The sequence below is a fragment of the Plasmodium gallinaceum genome (assembly GCF_900005855.1).
Source record: "Plasmodium gallinaceum strain 8A genome assembly, contig: PGAL8A_v1_130, whole genome shotgun sequence".
Taxonomy (NCBI): Eukaryota; Apicomplexa; class Aconoidasida; order Haemosporida; family Plasmodiidae; genus Plasmodium; species Plasmodium gallinaceum.
The window spans coordinates 574,152-593,841 of record NW_021628289.1 but is presented as its reverse complement, the minus strand read 5'-3'; the positions used below and the strand labels follow the sequence as shown (position 1 = coordinate 593,841).

The following is a 19,690-nucleotide window of genomic DNA, read 5'->3' as shown; positions in this document are numbered from 1 at the left end:
TAAATAGAAATTACTTTAATGTTCTTATATGTACTTTAAATTTCGATTAACAAATTTATTAAATGATAAAATTTATATAGAAGAAATGAAAAAAAAATATATTCTTACAATATTTTGAGTTGAATTAAAGAAAAAAAGTTATAGAAAAAAAGAATCATTGCATCAACAAATTTGAAATGTATTCTAAAAAAAAAATAAATGAAAGAACAAACATTGATATTATAAGATGTAATATAAAAAAAATACTTAATAAAATAAAAAAGTTTAAGTAGAGATGAAAAAAAAAGAAATAAAAAATCAAATCATTAGTAAAAGAAAAATTTTTAATTCAATAAATTAGCAAAAATTATATAAAAATTATAATATAATATATATATATATACAAAGAGCATTAACAAAAAATTAGAGATATAAAATTTTTATAGGAACAAAGAAAATAAATTAGAAGTAGTTATTTGTAAAAAATAAATTTACTTTAAATGCATTTAAAAATTATATCTTTTCTTTATAAATTATCAATCTTTTTATATATTTTTTTTTTTTATTATATTTGTTATTTTTATTATTATATATAAATGTATTGTATTTTTATATTAGTGTATGCTTCTCCCTTTTGTTTATTTATTAAACGCATATATAGATAAATAACATTTTTTTTCTTTTGCATTTTCTTTTTATTTTTCCTTTTCTTTCCTTATATGTTTTTTCCTGTTTATGTTACTATTTTTCATTTTCCATTGTTCTATAGCTTTGTTTTTATAGATCTTTCATTTACTTTTTTTTTTTTTTTTTTCAAACATTTATTATACCTTTTTTTTTTTTTTTTTTTTCCAATTATTTTTGATCAAATCTAAAATTGTTTTTTAATTAAAATTATATAAATTTATAAAAATATTTTTTTAAAATAAATAAATATAGAAAGTTATTTTGTTCATTATTATAAAATATTAAAAAAAATATATATTTATTTTACTAACATGTGATTGAAATCTTTTCATTAACAAAAATATGTATTATTTTCTAAATTCCTCTTGATAAAAACAGAATAAATTAAATTCAAAAGTTTTTCACAATATAAAGAATAAATTGAAGTACAAGGTCCCTTTATCATTTGAATATATTTATTTTTTTAACTATAAATTTTATTTATTCTCATATGAGTATATATAAATTTATTTGTTTTATATTTTAAGATAGAGAAATTTTATATTTTGTAAATTTCAATGTATTGTATATTTTATTTTTTATATAACATGTATGAAATGTAACACACATTTATAGGAATGCATAAATGAAAATACAATTTGTGTGTTATTTTTATAAATATTAAAACTAAAAATTAATAATTAAAAAATATAAAAATGGTAAGTTATCCTACCGTTGATATATTTTTTTTTTAATTAAATTACATTTTTACCTTTTAGTGAATCTTTTTATTATATGAATGTTTTATGTCTGAAATGCTTTTAAACCTTTATGATAATATCAAGAAAAAAACATTATTTTATGTTATTTTACTATATATTTCTCTGATTTTGCCTTACAATTTTTATCACTTAAAAAATAACGTATTTTTTTTGGGGACATCTTATTCATTTAAGTAAAAAAAAAAAAAAATAAATATATATATATATACAAATATAAAAATTTATATATTTTTATTTTTTTTTAAAAGGAATAAATTTAAAATAAATAGCTTAATATAAATTATTCTTTTATTTATATGTTTTTTTTTTTTTTTTTTTTATAGAAAAAAAAAAAGGAATACAATAAAAAATATTAGAATATATAACTCAAAATGTGTATGTGAAAATGTTGATAAAAACTATGATGTTATAGTCATTGGAGGAGGGCATAGTGGATGTGAAGCCAGTTATATAAGTGCTAAATTAAATGCAAAGACTTTGTTAATAACTCAAAATAAAAATAGTATAGGTGAAATGTCTTGTAATCCATCTATAGGTGGAATAGGTAAGGGTATTTTAGTAAAAGAAATTGACGCATTAGGTGGATTAATGGGAAAAGTAATAGATAAAAGTGGGATTCATTTTAAAATTTTGAATTTAAAAAAGGGTTTAGCTGTTAGAGGACATAGGGCACAAGCAGATAGAGATTTATATAATTATTATATGAAAAAATATATTTTAAATACTAAAAATTTATATATTATTGAAAATACTGTACAATCATTATTAATTGAAAATTTTAATGACAAAAAGAAAAGAGTCTATGGAATAAAAAATAAATGTTCTTGTGAGTTTTATGCTTATAGTGTTATTTTAACAACTGGAACATTTTTAGGTGGTATTTGTCATATTGGTAAAGAAAAATACCATGGTGGAAGAATCAAAAGAGTATTCAACTCTCTTGATTGCAATGAATCAAATGTAACAAAAAATTATAAATCAAATAACATTGACCTTAATAGTAAAAATGAAAAAATTCAGTTTACAAAAAATATATGCATTAATAAAAATGTACAGAATTATTCTGAAAAATGTAATGATGAAATAAATAACGGTATTGATTCCATATTTGATAATTTAATAGAATCATCAACCAAAAGTATTGCAAATCAACTCAAAGAATATAATTTTGAAATAAACAGGATGAAAACAGGAACTCCTCCAAGATTAGATATTAATAGCATTAATTTTGATATATTAGATAAAGAAGATACAGAAAAAAAAAACCCTTTTTATTTTTCTTTTTTAAACAGCAATAAAATAAATAATAATAAAACACTACCTTGCTATAAAACATATACAAATGAGAACACACATAATTTAGTAAAAAAATATTTAAATGAATTACCTGATTTTGATAGTTACGATAAATTAGGAAATGGTCCTAGATATTGTCCCTCCATAGCTAAAAAAGTAACAAAATTTGCTGACAAAAAAAAGCATATTATATGGATAGAACCAGAAGGTCTTAATGATACATTAATATATCCAAACGGATTAAGTTCTGCCTTTCCTATACATGTACAGAAAAAAATAGTAAATTCTATAAAAGGTTTAGAAGAAGCAAAGATAATTTTTCCAGCTTATGATGTAGAATACTATTATGTGAATCCTAAATGTTTAAATTACACTTTGGAGACAAAAAATGTTAAGGGATTATTTTTAGCTGGTCAAATTTGTGGGACAACAGGATATGAAGAAGCTGCATGTCAAGGAATTGTTGCAGGAATAAATGCAGCATTAAGTTCATCTAAAAACAAAATGGATACTACGAGCTTTGTATTAAAAAGAAATGATAGCTATATTGGTGTTTTAATACATGATTTAATAAATAAAGGGGTTACAGAACCTTATAGAATGTTTACATCAAGAGCTGAATATAGATTATATTTAAGGCCAGATAATAGTGATATTAGATTAACACCAAAAGCAGACAAATTAGGAATAGTTTCTAAAGAAAGAATTTATATCTTAAATCAAAAATATAATTCTGTTAATAAATTAATTTTTATTTTTAAAAAGTTATTTTTTAATGATATTAAAAAAAAAAAAAACACAAATAGAAATGAAAATACAAGTTTTTGTAGTATCGAGAGTAATAATTCAAATCAAAATGATTGCAAAATGAATTTTTCAACTCAAGATAATTCTAATAATTCTGAGAAAAATATTAAAATAAAATCTTATAAAAAAATTAAAGAAAACGATGAATCTAAGAATGTAATTAATAGTCACAAAAATTCACTTAATAATAATTGTATTGATAATATAGTTATTCATAATGATAGTATAAAAGATACTAGAGATGGATTAATTCATTCAAATGATAATATTAATTTCACGTTAGAACATGATAAAAAAAATATGAAAAGTTTATATAATATTCTAAAAAGTGGGGTAGAATATCCCTTAGACGTCCTATTGCACAAATTAAAAGATATGGAAAATTTGAGTCAATTTAAAAGCATGTTATCAAATGATGAAAATCATTTAAATATTTACATGGATAAATATAATTTCGATACATCTCTTCTAAAATGTGAAAACATTTTAATAAATTTAACGACGTTAGAAACTGCTTGTGCAGAAGTTAAATATTCTCCTTATTTAAAGAAACAGATTCAAGAAATAAATAAAATAAAAGATAATTTTAACTTAATTATACCTTCTTATATAAAATATAATAGGTAACATTTAATTAAAATTTATATATAAAATATGTTTATAAACATACAAAAGTGTATATATTTTTATGAGTCTACATATTAAAATAACTATATATATATATTTGCTATTTTATAAATATTTATATATATATTAACTTATATATTTATGTTATATTTTTTTAGGGATAACTTTCCATATTTATCAAATGAAGAAATTGAAAAATTGAATAAATTTAAACCTCAAACATTATATGATGCTAATAAAATTGAAGGTGTAACTATGAGTGCTATTTATTATTTATATTATTACATAAAAAGTGAAAAAAATAAATGAAACAAAAATAAATATATAGCTTTTTCTTCTTAATTTTTTATTTTTTAATGCTGAGCTTTTAACTGTGTAAATTACAAATTTTTTCTCATTTTTCATAACATTCTGTACTCTTTATTTTTGTGCCATATTTTTTTTTAATGTATTTTTTTAATTTTGCATTTCTTAATATATTTTCTAGAAAATATTTCTCATTATATCCTGCATGATATAATAAAATTTAAAAATGAAAAATCTTACACATTTTAATGAACTTTATTTTTTTTTTATTATTATTATATATCTTTTTATATATATCAATTTTTTAGTTTTTTATTTACACAATATGTTAAATAAATATATATATGTTTAAATTTTTTGTTTATTATTAAAAATGTCTTTTTATTTTTTCCATTTTTTTTTAAAAAAAATTTCACAATTTTTTAAATATAATTTTTTTTTTTTTTTTTGTGTTTAACATGTGACAATATATATAGCAGTCATTGAAATTTATATATATCTTTTATGGCATTTTTTTTTTTTTTTTTTTTTTTTTATAATTAAAAACTAGAAAAAAGAGAAAGAAAAAACTAATGCTACATATTTAAAATAATTATATAATAATGAATGATTTCTTCTATAATAGAAGAAAATAAAAACAGAAGCAAATTAAATTTAAGTTTTTATTTTTCCTTCTAGACAAATTCAATAATAACAGTAAAAAGTTTAAGATAAAAAATGATAAGCTGCTATAACGAATCAAGAATTGTAAACATGTGTAACAATGTAAAAAAAAATTATGCTATTAAATGCTTATCTAAGAAATAATAATAAATAAATTTTTTATTATTGAATGAAAGAAGAAAAAAAAAAGAGAGAGGTTGTTAGGATAAAAAAAAACTTTTATGTAAGATTTTTTTTATAATATTAATAAAGTACAAAAAAAAAAAAAATAAATTATTTTCCATATTCTCATTTTTTTATTATCGTGAGTTTTCAAATATTTATTATTATATATATGTAAATAAAAAAAAAAAATATAATAATAAGTGTAATAAGAAATTAAATTTACACATTTTTATCTTTTCTTTCCTTTTATTCTCTTTTTTTTCTTTAATTAAAAGCCATGAAATTTTAAATTTCAGACTATTATTATGCTTTAATATTTCATAACATATATTTAATTATTATCTCTACATATAACATATATATCTATATATAAAAAAATAATATTTTTTTAAAATAATGTATTAATTATATTTTTAAAGTGAGATATTCATAAAAAATCTAGATTCTATTAGATAAAACATTATTTGTCTTTTAAGTAATACAGAAAAAAAAAAAAAAAAAAAAAAGAAAAAACCATAATGTTCGATAAATTTAAAGGTATTATTAATATAAATAAAGGTAACATAGAAAAAGAAGAACCAAAAAATGTTGAGGTAAACGAAAATCAAGATTCTAATGCACCATCACCTGATGAAACCCCAGCTGGGGAAGCTGATGAAAAAACATTTTTTGATGAAATGCTAGGGGCACCTCAATATACTTATGATGAGTTTTTGGAAGTTCTAAGAGCCCCACAAGAAGAAAGAGGAGATACAGAAGATGCAAAAAAGCATTGGGGATATCCTAGAAGATGGAAAGTTATATTGTGGGATTTACAAATTCAAAATTATATGAATAATGATTTTAATGCTTTTGTAGATTTTGATTTTGGTGGTAATAGAGAAGAATGTAGGATACAAGTAAGTTTTATAAACAAAAAAACAAATTATATTTTATACGTCTTTTATCATTTTTTATAAAACATTTCTTCATAATTTTTTTTAATATTTTTATCACATAGAGAGGAACGACTATGAAAATATATGCAAAAGGAAAAACAAAAAACAGCCTTAGAACTCATGTTGTTTCTAATGTTGCAGCAGAACAAAAAAAAAGTATGAATTTCAGAAATGTTTTTGAATATAGAGGTTCTTATTTAGATTTAGAAAATGAGAAATTAAGAATAAAAGTATGGGAATACAAACAATTTACATTAAATAAATTAGAAGGAATATATGAAGAACCATTGCTATCTTTTGCTGTTGGAGAAGTATATAATGAAACAACTCTATATAAATTTATAAAGAATTCAAGAGTTAAACGTTGTCGTTTATTTTTTCAGTTATATTTTCAAGAATTATATGATTTTGAACTATCTTTTTTAAATTGGTCTTTTAGTGATTTATTGTCTTCTGCATGTATGCAGGCTAAAAGCTTGAATTATCTTGGGGATCCAAATAAAATAAAAAAAAGATATATAGATGATGGGAAATGTAGAATTTTCCCATCAGTGTGTAAAAATGTAACGAAATTAAAAAATAAAAATAAGTTTGGTAAAAATATGGCTGACAAAAATAAGAACCCAAATTTTTCTTTTAATACTGCAGCTTCAGAGGATTCAAATGATAGTGAAAAAAATGATGAAACTACAAAAAACTTAGAAAAACTGTTTTTTCGAAATTTGAGCTTAATGCAAAATATAGAAGAAAATGAGGAGATATCCTATAAAAATTTAGAAAATGTGAAATTGCCTAATCCTAGGGTAACAATTACATTAACACATACGCCAAAAGGTCATGAGGGGTTAAGTTTAGTATCAATAGAACAAAAAAATATTGATTTTCCTATATGGGAAAATTTAGGAGAAATGTATTTTAGAGGAACACTAAGAGATCTTGATGTTTCCTATTTGAATGTAAATATGTATTTTAAAAAATTTTTATTTAAACATATGAAATATAAATAATAATAATTTTATTTATACATATGTTCATATAGTTTTTATATGCACACGATTTTTTTTTTTTTTTTTTTTTTATTTATTTTGTATACAATAATTATATGTATATACATATAATTACATTTTTATTCTTTTCCTTTTTCATAAATATATTATTCTCCATACTTCTTTTAAGATTAAAGTAGAAGATATGTCAGCTCCTAAGCCAATTAGAGAAATTGGAATTTGTCAGATACCTTTAAAAGGAATTGTTGATTACCCGTATGTTATGCATGAATTAGAAGCACCTTCATGGCTTATTGAAGAAGCAAAATATGAAGGTTGGGAAAAAAAACTAGAAGAATGGAAACTGGGGACTTTAGAGGGAAAAGTTGTGATTGCAAGAGTACCTAGGTACAGGCAAATAGGAGATATTTATCATATAGATCATAGAAATTATTATTTAATTGTTCATATATTAAATATAGATCAAATTGTTACTATAGATAATATTAAAGAATTAGATAGTTATGTAGAGGTTTCTTTTGATGAAACTAGTAGAAGAACTAGATTAATAAAGAAAACATTGATCCCTAATTACGACAGTCTCATTTCTATACCATTAAGATTTAATAATAAAAATGAAATAAATTACCAAAATTTTAGTAAAAAAGGACGTATATATATAGATGTATGGGGTAAAACAGAAGACATTATATATATTGGTGGAACTTCCATAAATCCATATGAAATTTTTTTTAATGAAAAAAATTTAAAAAGAAGTACAACTAAATTAGAACATATAGATTTAGAAACTAATGTAAAAACAAATTATGATACAATTGTTTTTAAAGGATGCAAAAAATTGTCATTTCTGCATGATGATCAAAGGATGTCAAACATTCACTTTAGTATATGGACTTATCCAGATATAATAGGTAATGATAATGATAAAATACGTGCACCACCAGTTTTTAATACTACCATGAATTTTCCAATAAAATTAGCACAAAAATATGAGAAATTAAAAAAATTATATTTAGAAGTATTAAAAACAATAAAAGCCATACCGGAAAGTTGCACTGACATTTCAACTTCTAAAAGATTTTTTAATTATGAATTATGTAATCAAAGAAAAGAATATCATTTTTTGCCTACATTAATAACTAATATAAAATCTCCATACTGTGCTGAATCAACTAACGGAATATTTCATTATATGCGGTGTATACCTTTTATTCATAAAAAAGAAAATTTAGCATTTACACCTGATTTTACTTTGCAATTAAAAGGAGGAAATGCCTTAGATCACAGTTTATTATTATGTAGTTTGTTTTTAGGTATACCAGTTATTTCTTTTGTATGTTTTGGAACTTTATGGGATAATCAAAAACATTCATGGGTTGGAACTTTTGAATTTAATGAAGAAAAAAATTATGGTGTTGTAAAATTTTGGGAGACAACAACTGGTAACGTTTATTTCTTAAAAAAAAGATTTGTAGATATAAATAAACTCAAAAGTATAGAAATAAAATTAAGTGAAACAAAATATAAATCACATTTAAGAGATGGATTTTTACAGAGAAACAATGAAAATAATGCAAGTATGAGTAATATTAAAGAAGAAACAAAAAGGCATATTAAGCAACTATTTAAAAATAGGCAAGCAGATATACCCATAGGTGGACCATCGTTGCCTTATAAGACTATAGATCTTATATTTAATAACAAAAATATATATTTAAATTTGCAAGATCCTAATCCATTAAATATTTGGTATGATTATTGGAGATTTGATTTTTGGTTTCCTTTTTCTTCTATTGAATACAATATACAACCTTGTTTTACTATAAAAAGTTTTAGTCATAAAATTGAAGATATGGAATTAGATAGAATTGCAAAAGAGCTTAGAAATAATATTGAAAAAAATATTACCATTTTTAGAGCCTCAAGGAATTTATCTACTCGTTGGAATCGTGATGAAACTTTAGAATTATTTTTACAGGTTGGTTTAGAACTACTTCACCAATTAAATACTTCAAGGAATGAAGATGCATTGTTAGCAAAAGTAAAAATTGAAGATTGGAAGAAAGCTTTATATTATAAAGTACCTCAAAGTCATAGATTATTAGGATTTCCTTACCATTTTAATACACATAAATCTAAATTTATTTCTGACAAACTCATAAGTACTTTAGCTATTCTAGAATCTAGAGATAGATCATTATGTCTTTCTTTAGCTGTTTGTTTATATAGTCTTCCAGGAGGTTTTATATCTGTGTACATTTATATAATAACTTGTGTTAAAATAACACAGAGAGAATTAAAAAAAATGGAAATTATCAAAGAGAAGGTTCAAATTTATGTATATATATTTTTATTCATCTTAATATGTAAAAAAAATTTTATATCAATATTAAAAATTAAAAAAAAACATATATATAGATTTATAAAAAGTTGCATATTTATGAATATCTTATGGGCACTTTTATATATTACGACGTTTCATGAAATTTATTCTTTTATATGCTTATAACATTATTTGTTTAAATTTATACATTTTTTTTTTTTTTTTTTTTTTTAATATTAAATTTAAAAGGCACAAAGAAAAGCTGAGATTAAAAATTCAAAGAAAAAAAAAGAAATAGAACTTCCTCAAAATTTAGATGTTAAAAATATTGAAGAGATAGACAAAAAAGATGACCAAATTTTAAACCCTTTTGAAGATATTCTAAAATATGATATATTTAAAACAGAAAATGATAACGATAAACAAGAAAAGGATAAAGAAGGAGAAATAGGAGAAAAAGAAAAAATAGAAAAAGATAAAGAAAAAAAAAAATTTAGGCATAAAAATAATTCAGAAGAGAAAGGTATGAATAATAATTCCTCACAAAAAGATAATGAAAACTCTAAAAATAATAAACTTAGAAAAGCTGTAGATTTAGTTAATTTGGTGCAAAAATTGAACAAAAGAGACACTTCTAATAATGAAGATAAAGAAATTATGGGTGATCATAAAGAAGATAATGCCTTAAAAATAACTAATAATTTGAACAAGAAGGTTTCAATAAATGATGAAAAATATATAGATGAAATTAAGAATGAGGTTGAAGGTACTATAAATTCACTAAATGAAGTAGGCAAAAAATTTGAAAAACAGGAGCTTACAAAAAGTATAAGTCTTAAAAAAGATTCTCAAAAATTAGGTAGTAAAGATATGAAAGAAGAAAAAGAGATCCTCAAAGAGAAAAAAAAAAGTAAAGCAAATAAAAAGAAAAAAAAAGAATTAGAGTGTGAATATTCAAGTATATCAAAAAACTATTTTGAAGAAGAAAAAAAAAAATTACAAGAAGATATTGAAAAATTGGAAAAAGAAAAAGAAGAATTTAAAAGACAAAAAATTCTTCGAGAAGAAAAAGAAAGACAAATGCTTTTAGAAGAAAAGTTAAAGTTGCAAAAAGAAAGAGAATTATTTGAAAATGAGAGATTGGAAAGACAATTGTCACTTATTTTAAAGAAAAATGAATGGAAAAAAAAAGAAGAAGAAATAAGAAGTAAAGAAGAGGAAAGATATAAAAAAATGGTTGAAAGGGAGGAAATAAAAAAAGAAAATGATGAAAAAAAAAGAAATAAGAAAAGAGAAAAAGAAAGAGAGAGAGAAAAAGGAGAGAGGGAAAAAGAAAGAGAAAAAGAAAGAGAAAAAAAAAGAGAGAAAGAAAAAGAAAAAGAGAAAGAAAAAGAAAGAGAGAAAGAAAAAGAAAAAGAAAAAGAAAGAGAGAGAAAAAAAGAAAGAGAAAAAGAAAAAGAAAAAGAAAAAGAAAGAGAGAAAGAGAAAGAAAAAGAAAGAGAGAAAGAAAAAGAAAAGGAAAGAGAAATAGAAAGGAAAAGACAAAAAGAAAATGAACTACGGAAAAAATATATAGATACAAATGAACATGAGAATATAAGTAGTTTTGACGAAAAATTAGATTTGAATCAAATATGTTCAAGAAATTCAAGTAAAAAGAATATTTTTTTTTATATTTATTTTTAAAACTGAATTATAAATAAAAATATTTTATTAATATATATATTATTAATGAAAAATTATATGTAGTTATACCTCTCTTTTTAATTTTTTTAAATTTAGATAGTGAAAGTGAAAAAAAAAAAAAAACAATAAAAATACATTATAATCGAAAGGAATATAGTGGTAATTAAATAATATATGCATATGCACATTCGTCAATAATCAAAAAAAAGTATCTGATTAGCTATTAAGAAAGATATAGAATTAAAAAAATTATGACTTGGAGTATATAATATTGCTCATAAAAAAAAATATTTATTATTTCAATTTAAAAACAACATAAAATTTTAAATATATATATTTATATAAATTTACAATTTCTTAATTTTTTTTTTTTTTTTTTTTTTAGTAAATAGCTCCAGTTTTACAGAAGATAAACATGTAAATATAAATGATGATTTAAAAGAAGGAAATATAGCCAGGTATTTGTATTATAAAACAAAAAATGAAAATATTGGTATACGAAATTATGGTTATGATGAACCTTATTATGGTAAAGATATGAAAAATGTGTCATACAATGAAATGAAAAAAAGCGATTTATTTAAAGGGTTTGCTGTTCCTTCAAAAAAAAAAAAAATTTTAATAGTAAAGAAACAATAAATAAAAGAGAAAACTATATAAAACTCATTGTTATAATATTCTAAAAACTTTTTTAATACTTTAGATTTTATTTTTTTCATATTAATTTGAAATACATTATTTTTATTAGTATGTATATATTTATATATATTTATTTAAATAAATGTTCATTAATGATGGAAAATTTTTAATATTATTTATTATTTTTTTAGTATAACTATTATTGTTTTGTTAGCTACAATTGTATATATATTTATTTTCATGTATAATCTTCTTTATAATTTATATAAACTGTTTTGTAGTTTGTTATTTAAACTCTTGAACTTCGTATTCAGTGTTTCTTTGTCATATATACACGTTAAACTTATTTTTAATTTTTATTAGATAAATTGTTTTTTTTTTTTTTTCTTTTTTTTTTTAAAGTGAATAATTAATATTTTAAATATTTTCGTTTTATATCTTATTTTTTTTGTTTTCTATGTAATAAAAATTAGAAATATTTTTTCAATATTTTTTTTTCGTTTTAAGAGAAAAAAAAAGTTGCAAATAAAAGCATTTTTTTTTTTTTTTTTTTTTTTTTTTTTTAAANNCATTTTTTTTTTTTTTTTTTTTTTTCTTTTTTTACATATTAGAAATGGTGGTACAATATAAACTTAATTCTTCTTATTTTTTATATTTTAACCTCTCATTTTTTATTAGGTATAAGAAACTTTGATATATTTAAATTTTAATTTTAAATTTTTATATTTTTCATAATTTTTGTCTATTTTTTTTTTTTTTTTTTTTTTTTCTATAAACTTATTTTACTTGTTTAGTATTCTTTATAATGTTATTTTAAGAAAACTAAGTTGTTTAAATTATTTTTAAATGATAACATTATTAAACTATAAAAATAAATTCTGAAACGGAGTTAATCATTTTTTTATTTATTTATGAAGGAAAAAATGATACTTTAAAAATTAGTATTAATTCCTTTGAAAACATAAGTTATTTTTTAATATATTTTAGTTTGACAAAAATTATAATTAGAGAAAATGAGTACTTTTACTAATCTAATTTGTTATTGACATTATTATGAGTTATGAAAAGTGTTTTCTTATTTTATATATAACTAATTTCTAATTAAAAATTTAATAATCAAGGTATGTAATTTAAAAAGGATTAATTTCTTCTTTACCTGAATGTTCTAATAAGTGTGAGAGGTTAAGAAACAGAGTATAAAAAGATTAATTTTATATTTACTTTTGTAAAATATGAAAATTAAAAGATTTAAGAAAAAAAAATAAGTAAACTGTTATGTTTTCAGTAAATGAAAACTTATAATTAAGTGGTAAATATACTTTTCTTTATTTTAAAAATTATATATAGTTTTATTATAATTTTAGTTTATTTTAATTATTGGAGATATGTAAATTTTCCTTATCTTTTTATTAAAAACAAGGATGATATTTTTTTTTCTAGAATATAAGTATATATGGGTAAAAATAAGCATCTGTAAAATGTATAATGCTACATTATTTTATAATTCTTTTTAGCTTCTACGTATGTAATCAAATAAAATAAAAAGAATTTTTAAAAACAAATGAAAAAATAAAAATATATTTCTTCTGATATTTCCGAATTTTTTAAAAAATAGCAAAACACTATATATCTTAAGTTTAAAAAAAAGAAATGTTGAATGTTAAATATAAGTATATGAATTTATATTAGCTTCATGCTAATAGTTAAAAAAAAAAAAAAAAAAAAAGAAAAAAGAAAAATAAATTTTCTTTAATATAAAAAAAAAAAAAAATTTCTTAAAAGGATGAAAAGATAATTTAAAATTAAAAAAATAATAAAAAAAAATTGAGGAAAATTTGAAATTAAAAAAACAAGTTTAGTGAATAAAAAAGAAAAAGTATAAACTAAAAAAAAAAAAAAATAAGAAAAAAAATAGAAGATATGAAAAGAATATAAGCATATAATTAAAGTTACAAAAAGAAAAATAATATAACTGAATGTTAATATTATTAAAAGTTATTGATAATATGCTGAATACTATATTATATAAAAAAATTAAATTAACAGATGATGTAGTGAAAAAATTTGAAGTAATAAGAGCGTTTAAATATAAACAATCTTTAACAAAAAATTTAGCATGGAGTTATTATGGAGAATTATTACTAACTTCGAATGAAAATGATTCATTAACAATTTATAGCTTATCTAAAGGAAATAGCTTAAAAACATTACATAGTAAAAATTGTGGTGTTGATGTTATTAGATTTTTGAATAATAGTAATGATGTAATTGTTTGCTCAACCAGATCTAGTAATTTAGAACACAAACAATTTCTTAGATTTTGGGATATAAAAGAAAATAAATACTTAAAATCATTACCACAAATTGGGAATATATGTGAATTAAATGGTATTTGTGTTAATCAAAATAAAAAATTAATGTTAGTTAATTCTGATGATGGTCATGTAAAATTATATTATATTAATTGTGATACTCCTTTAGTTTTATATAAATCTGATTTTATGAGACCTGTTTCCTGTTTTGATAATGAAGGAGTCATATTTGCTGCATCTTTTGGTAAACAAGAAATTCATTTTTATGATTTGTTAATGTATGACAGTGGTGAATACAACATTTTTAATTTAAAAAGTAATATGGATAAAAATGAATTTATCACAAACCTCTTATTTACTCCAAATAATAAATTTATAATTATTTCTACTAATGAAAATAAACATTTTAAAATTGATTCTATTACTGGACAATATATATGTTCATATAATTATCCTACATATCAGGAAAATGATAATTATTTTGACATAAATAATAATTTAAGCAATGAAAAAAATAATATTTCAAATTCTACTATTAATTTTTGTAATCAATCAAATCATATTAAAAATAACAATTTAAATTATAATTTTGAATATTCAGAAAATGACTTTTTTCTTCCAACTATTACACCTGATGGACAATACATTATGTGTGGTAAGAAAGTTTTCAATAAAATATTTATATGTTCATTTGTATTATATAAAAAATGTAAATCAAAAATTAAAATAAAATAAACAAAAATATATCATTAATAAATTCAGATTAAAAAAAATTAATATAAGAAAATAATTTTTCATACATAATAAATTTAATTTTTTATTTTATTCAATTATTATATACATTTTTTTTTTTTTTTTTTTTGCTCATGTGACATTATTTTTTTTTTTATATTTAAAGGTTGGAAAGATTCAGGTATTCATGTTTGGAATGAAAACGGAAATTATATAACTTCTTTATATGGACATGAAGGTAAATTAAAAGTGAATTTTTTATATATTCTAAAATATATAATTTTTATTTTAACAGTTTATAAAATTCCCATTATATATAAGGAAAAAATAAAATAAATAATAAATTTATACTTCAGGACCCCCAAAGAATGTAAACTTCAATCCAAAATGCTCTATATTAGCTTCAAGTAAAAGAATGAAAAAAAAAAAAAAAATAAATAAATAAATAATTCAGAAGTAATTGTATTATATAATTTTAATAAAATTTTAATGTTTGTGATTTTACATTATTTATAGGCTGCTTAAATGTAGCTTTGTGGCAACCATCTTTGTAACTTCATTACTATGAGTAACTCAATAGGTTTATATATTTCATTCATTTTTAAGGTTACAAATATGTGGAGATTAATAAAATAGAATTATTGTATAAAATTCGCAATATAAATAGAAAATTATCACATTATTTACCAAATAGAAAAAATATATTATTTGAAATATTTATCATTTGATTTTTACAAAAATCTACCTTTTTATATTATAAAAAACTTTCTCATTTTGTATTTAAATACATCATTTGTATATTTTATTAATAGTAAGTTACTAATTATTTTAAATTCTTTCATTATTAAGATTTACTTATAAAGAATGAAATATATCAAGGATAATCTTAAAATAAACAATATGAAGTAAAAACCAATTTTTCATTTTATTTTTTCGTAAACATTGTCTATTTAATTTATAATTCATATATCTATTTGTGGATTTGTTTCCTTTTAAGATAAATTTTATTGAATTGTATTATTTGTTTTTTTTTATTAAATATAATTTTATTTTTGTTATATTGACCATATTTCTTTTAACTGTTTAATTAAAAAAAATATATGTGAATACTATGTAATAAGATTAAAATAGAATTATTGTAAGTTTTAACATCTTTCAATCATGTATTTAGGATGTTATTTTATTTTTTTTTTTTATTATACATATTCTTTTTATTTATTTTTTTATTCATAATTATATATTTATATAGAGTTATTTAATATCAAAATTAATCATTTTTAGCTGCTTATTTTAAATATTTATATTCTAAAGCCTTTATCTAATTTAGAATAAAATATTTATATATATTTTTATTTTTTTTTCATTTAATTTTTTTCTATATCTTTGCTAATGCATATTGAACTAAATCAAAGATTGCCTAGCATATTAATAATATATATTTTTTTTTGATTCACTTTAACTGAATCGACGAATAAGAAGTTAACTTACTATTCTTGTATTTAATTTTTTTTTTTTAAAAAATAATTTTCATTATGTCCTCTTTTAGGTTTCCATTTATTTAATGTTTACTTTTTTTTTTCTTTTTTCTTCTTATTTTTTCACCTTCATTTCCACCAATTGTTGTATCAAAATATTTTTTGGCATTTTCATTTTCTATAGTATTATGATTTTTTTGATCATTTTCGTCTTTATCACAATTATCATTTTTTTTATCAATTTTGTCTTCTTTTTCAACATAATCATTTTTGATACCATTTTTATTACTTTTTTCATCTTTACCATTATTATCATTTTTTTTATCAATTTTGTCCTTTTTTTCAACATAATCATTTTTTGTATCATTTTCATTACTTTTTTCATCTTTACCATTATTATCATTTTTTTTATCAATTTTATCTTCTTTTTCAACATAATCATTTTTTGTATCATTTTCATTACTTTTTTCATCTTTATCATTATTATCATTTTTTTTATCAATTTTGTCTTCTTTTACAACATAATTATTTTTTGCCTCATTTTCATTACTTTTTTCATCTTTACCATTATTATCATTTTTTTTATCAATTTTTTCTTCTTTTTCAACATAATCATTTTTTGTATCATTTTCATTACATTTTTCATCTTTACCATTAATATCATTTTCATGATCTTTTTCATCATAATCGTTTTTTTTATCACTTTTATTTTCACAATATAATTTTTTTTCATTTTCTTTATTCTGGTCTATTGATATATTTGTATTTTCATGGTTAGTTTCATTAGGGTAATCATTAATTAACCAATGTATAAAAGCCTCAACCTTTTTACTGCAATTTTGATCATTTTTTATACTTTCTAATTTGTTTGTAATTTCCATACTGTCTATATTTTTATCAAAATTAAACATACAATTATCAATTTTGTTATATAATACTTTATTTGATTCTTCAACAGACTTTTTTACATTTTTAAGAAACATTTCTTTATTATTATTAAATAAAAAATATGCTTCTTCATTTTCAATTATTTCTTTTGAATATTCATCTTGCAAATAAAAAATGCTTTTTATATATAAAAATATTAAGGACATATAATGAGATGTAGGATTCCAATTATTTAAATTCAAACCCAAGTTTAATTTTCCTGTCATGGGATTAATTAATGGGTGATAAACAGGCGTTAAAAAATATACTTCTGGAATAGAATGAGGATAATTTTCACCTAAGCGAATTTGTAATTTAAATTTTCCATTTTTATAAAATGTACTATATAAAATAATAAATACGTCCCACACTAGTAAGTTATCAGGTTGTGGAAGGCAATAAAAACTTTTAGGAATTTCATTCATAAGGAATGAATATTCTGTTAATATTGAGTAATTATGTACATTTTTATGAATTTCACTTAAATAACCATCAATAATTTCTTGATCAAACGTTGAGTGAGCTAAAAGTTCAGGGTTTAATGGTATTATTGTTCTTCCTATTCTCTGGGTAATTAATTCATATTCTTTATTATCAAATCTAATATCATCAATATTATCTAGGTTACTTTCATAAATATTTTTATTGTTAGAATCATTATTTTCATTATCTACATATTTAGGAAAATAAGCAAACGTTTTTCCTACCAGCAATTTGCTTACTCCTTCTTCCTCTGCAATTCTTTCATTATCATACCACATTATATAATATTCTTATCCAAATTAGATTAATTCATTAAATTAACTTATTATAGAACACTATTATCTTATAAATTAAGTGTTTTTCTTCTTTTTATATGTACAATTATTCTCATAAAGTCCTATATATTAAGAAAGTTTCGCTCTCTTGTTTTAAATTTACAATTTAAAGTTATATCATAATGTTGTTATATAATGTTTCTTAAACATAAATCACATTTTTAAAATATGAATAAAAGAGTTTCCTATAAATTTCAAAGCTCTCTATAAATATAAGTTATATAGGTCTTCAGAGTAAAAAAAAAAAAAAAATTATCATGTTTTGAAATTCTTATATAATAGAATCAGTTTCTAATGAATTTATGTAAAATTTTACATTTAATGTTTCAAAAAGTTAATTTTTTTGCACCTTATCCTTAAGTTAAAATGAAATTTTTGTGTGCACACAAAAAAAAAAAAAAAAAAAAAAAAAAAAAAAATAATAAAATAAAATGTTATTAAGTACAATAAAAATAAAATGTTAACAATAAAATTTTCATTAATTTTTTATAATTTATAATAAAAATTATAAGAATATTAAAATAATAAGAAAATATTGAGCTTTAAGATATCCATTTATTTAATGGCAAAAATATCTTTAAAAACTTTTTCTACACTATACTATATAGTTTTGATGAATCACTTTGCATTTATAATAGAAAAATTTTGGATGATACTGTATAATTTTACATTAATATTTCTTCATTTTTAATTAATTGTTATAATATAATTAGAATTATTTAATAAAAATCAATGTATTTTTAATGTTACAATAATACATTAGGTACTAAAGTTTTTAATTATATTCTTTTTCAATATCAAAAAATTTATATTGTGTTAACGAAAATTTTTAAATCTCTTACATAATTAAATATATTTATTGATATGTGAGGTGTAAAATTTTAAATTAAAAAAAAAGATAAAAAATTTTACAATTTTTTGTTCTGATGAAAATATATGGACTATTAAATATGCACAAAAATTGGTTATATCTAAATTATATTAAAAGTAGTATATATTTTAATTTTAAAAGTAGTAAATATTTTTATTAATGAAATAATTATCTAGAAGAAACCCTTGCCATATATACTTTAATAAAAAAAATGAGTAAATTAAAAAAATAAATATCCAAAATCTACTGTGCATTTTAAAAATTTCTCAATTTAAAAAACTCTCATTTTCATTTAAAACACAAATACTCGTTTTTTCAAAAGAACGATTAATTTTTTTCATGATAATATAATCTTCGTAATTCTTCACTTTTACACATGTTTCTTAATTAAAAATAAAGAGTTATATTACTTGTCGTTCTTTTATTTATGTTGTTATATTAATGAATAGATGAATGCATATGAAAATGTCAAAAAAAAAAAAAAAAAAGGAAAAAAATTAAATGTAAATGTAAATAAATAAAAACATATGTGAATAATTTATTTGTAAATTACATATATACATTTAAAGATTAAGTTAATTCATTATTATATTTTATTATTTATTGTAGATGAAATTGTATTCATCATTTCCATCTATTTTTGCATACACATGTTTAAAATAATTTGTTTT

At 19.7% G+C, this 19,690-nt stretch overlaps 4 protein-coding genes across 4 annotated transcripts; 3 read left to right on the top strand and 1 right to left on the bottom strand.

The window, feature by feature from the left end:
- Nucleotides 1-1,451: 1,451 nt before the first annotated feature.
- Nucleotides 1,452-4,466, top strand: PGAL8A_00464700 (glucose inhibited division protein a homologue, putative; the record flags this gene model as incomplete). The annotated part of the gene is made up of 3 exons (XM_028673415.1): nt 1,452-1,600; nt 1,751-4,153; nt 4,316-4,466. The coding sequence occupies 3 exons, from the start codon at nt 1,452-1,454 to the stop codon at nt 4,464-4,466; spliced, it is 2,703 nt and encodes a 900-aa protein (XP_028529870.1).
- Nucleotides 4,467-5,809: 1,343 nt separating this feature from the next.
- DOC2 (double C2-like domain-containing protein, putative) lies at nt 5,810-11,884 on the top strand (the record flags this gene model as incomplete). The annotated part of the gene is made up of 6 exons (XM_028673414.1): nt 5,810-6,190; nt 6,292-7,185; nt 7,406-9,562; nt 9,809-11,210; nt 11,342-11,404; nt 11,631-11,884. The coding sequence occupies 6 exons, from the start codon at nt 5,810-5,812 to the stop codon at nt 11,882-11,884; spliced, it is 5,151 nt and encodes a 1,716-aa protein (XP_028529869.1).
- A 1,976-nt stretch (nt 11,885-13,860) lies between these two features.
- Nucleotides 13,861-15,482, top strand: PGAL8A_00464500 (microtubule associated katanin, putative; the record flags this gene model as incomplete). Its single annotated transcript, XM_028673413.1, has 4 exons — nt 13,861-14,851; nt 15,095-15,166; nt 15,285-15,335; nt 15,445-15,482. 4 exons carry the CDS (start codon nt 13,861-13,863, stop codon nt 15,480-15,482), a joined length of 1,152 nt encoding a protein of 383 aa, XP_028529868.1.
- Nucleotides 15,483-16,486: 1,004 nt separating this feature from the next.
- PGAL8A_00464400 (ubiquitin-conjugating enzyme E2, putative) lies at nt 16,487-18,091 on the bottom strand (the record flags this gene model as incomplete). The annotated part of the gene is made up of 1 exon (XM_028673412.1): nt 16,487-18,091. One exon carries the CDS (start codon nt 18,089-18,091, stop codon nt 16,487-16,489), a length of 1,605 nt encoding a protein of 534 aa, XP_028529867.1.
- Nucleotides 18,092-19,690: the final 1,599 nt, after the last annotated feature.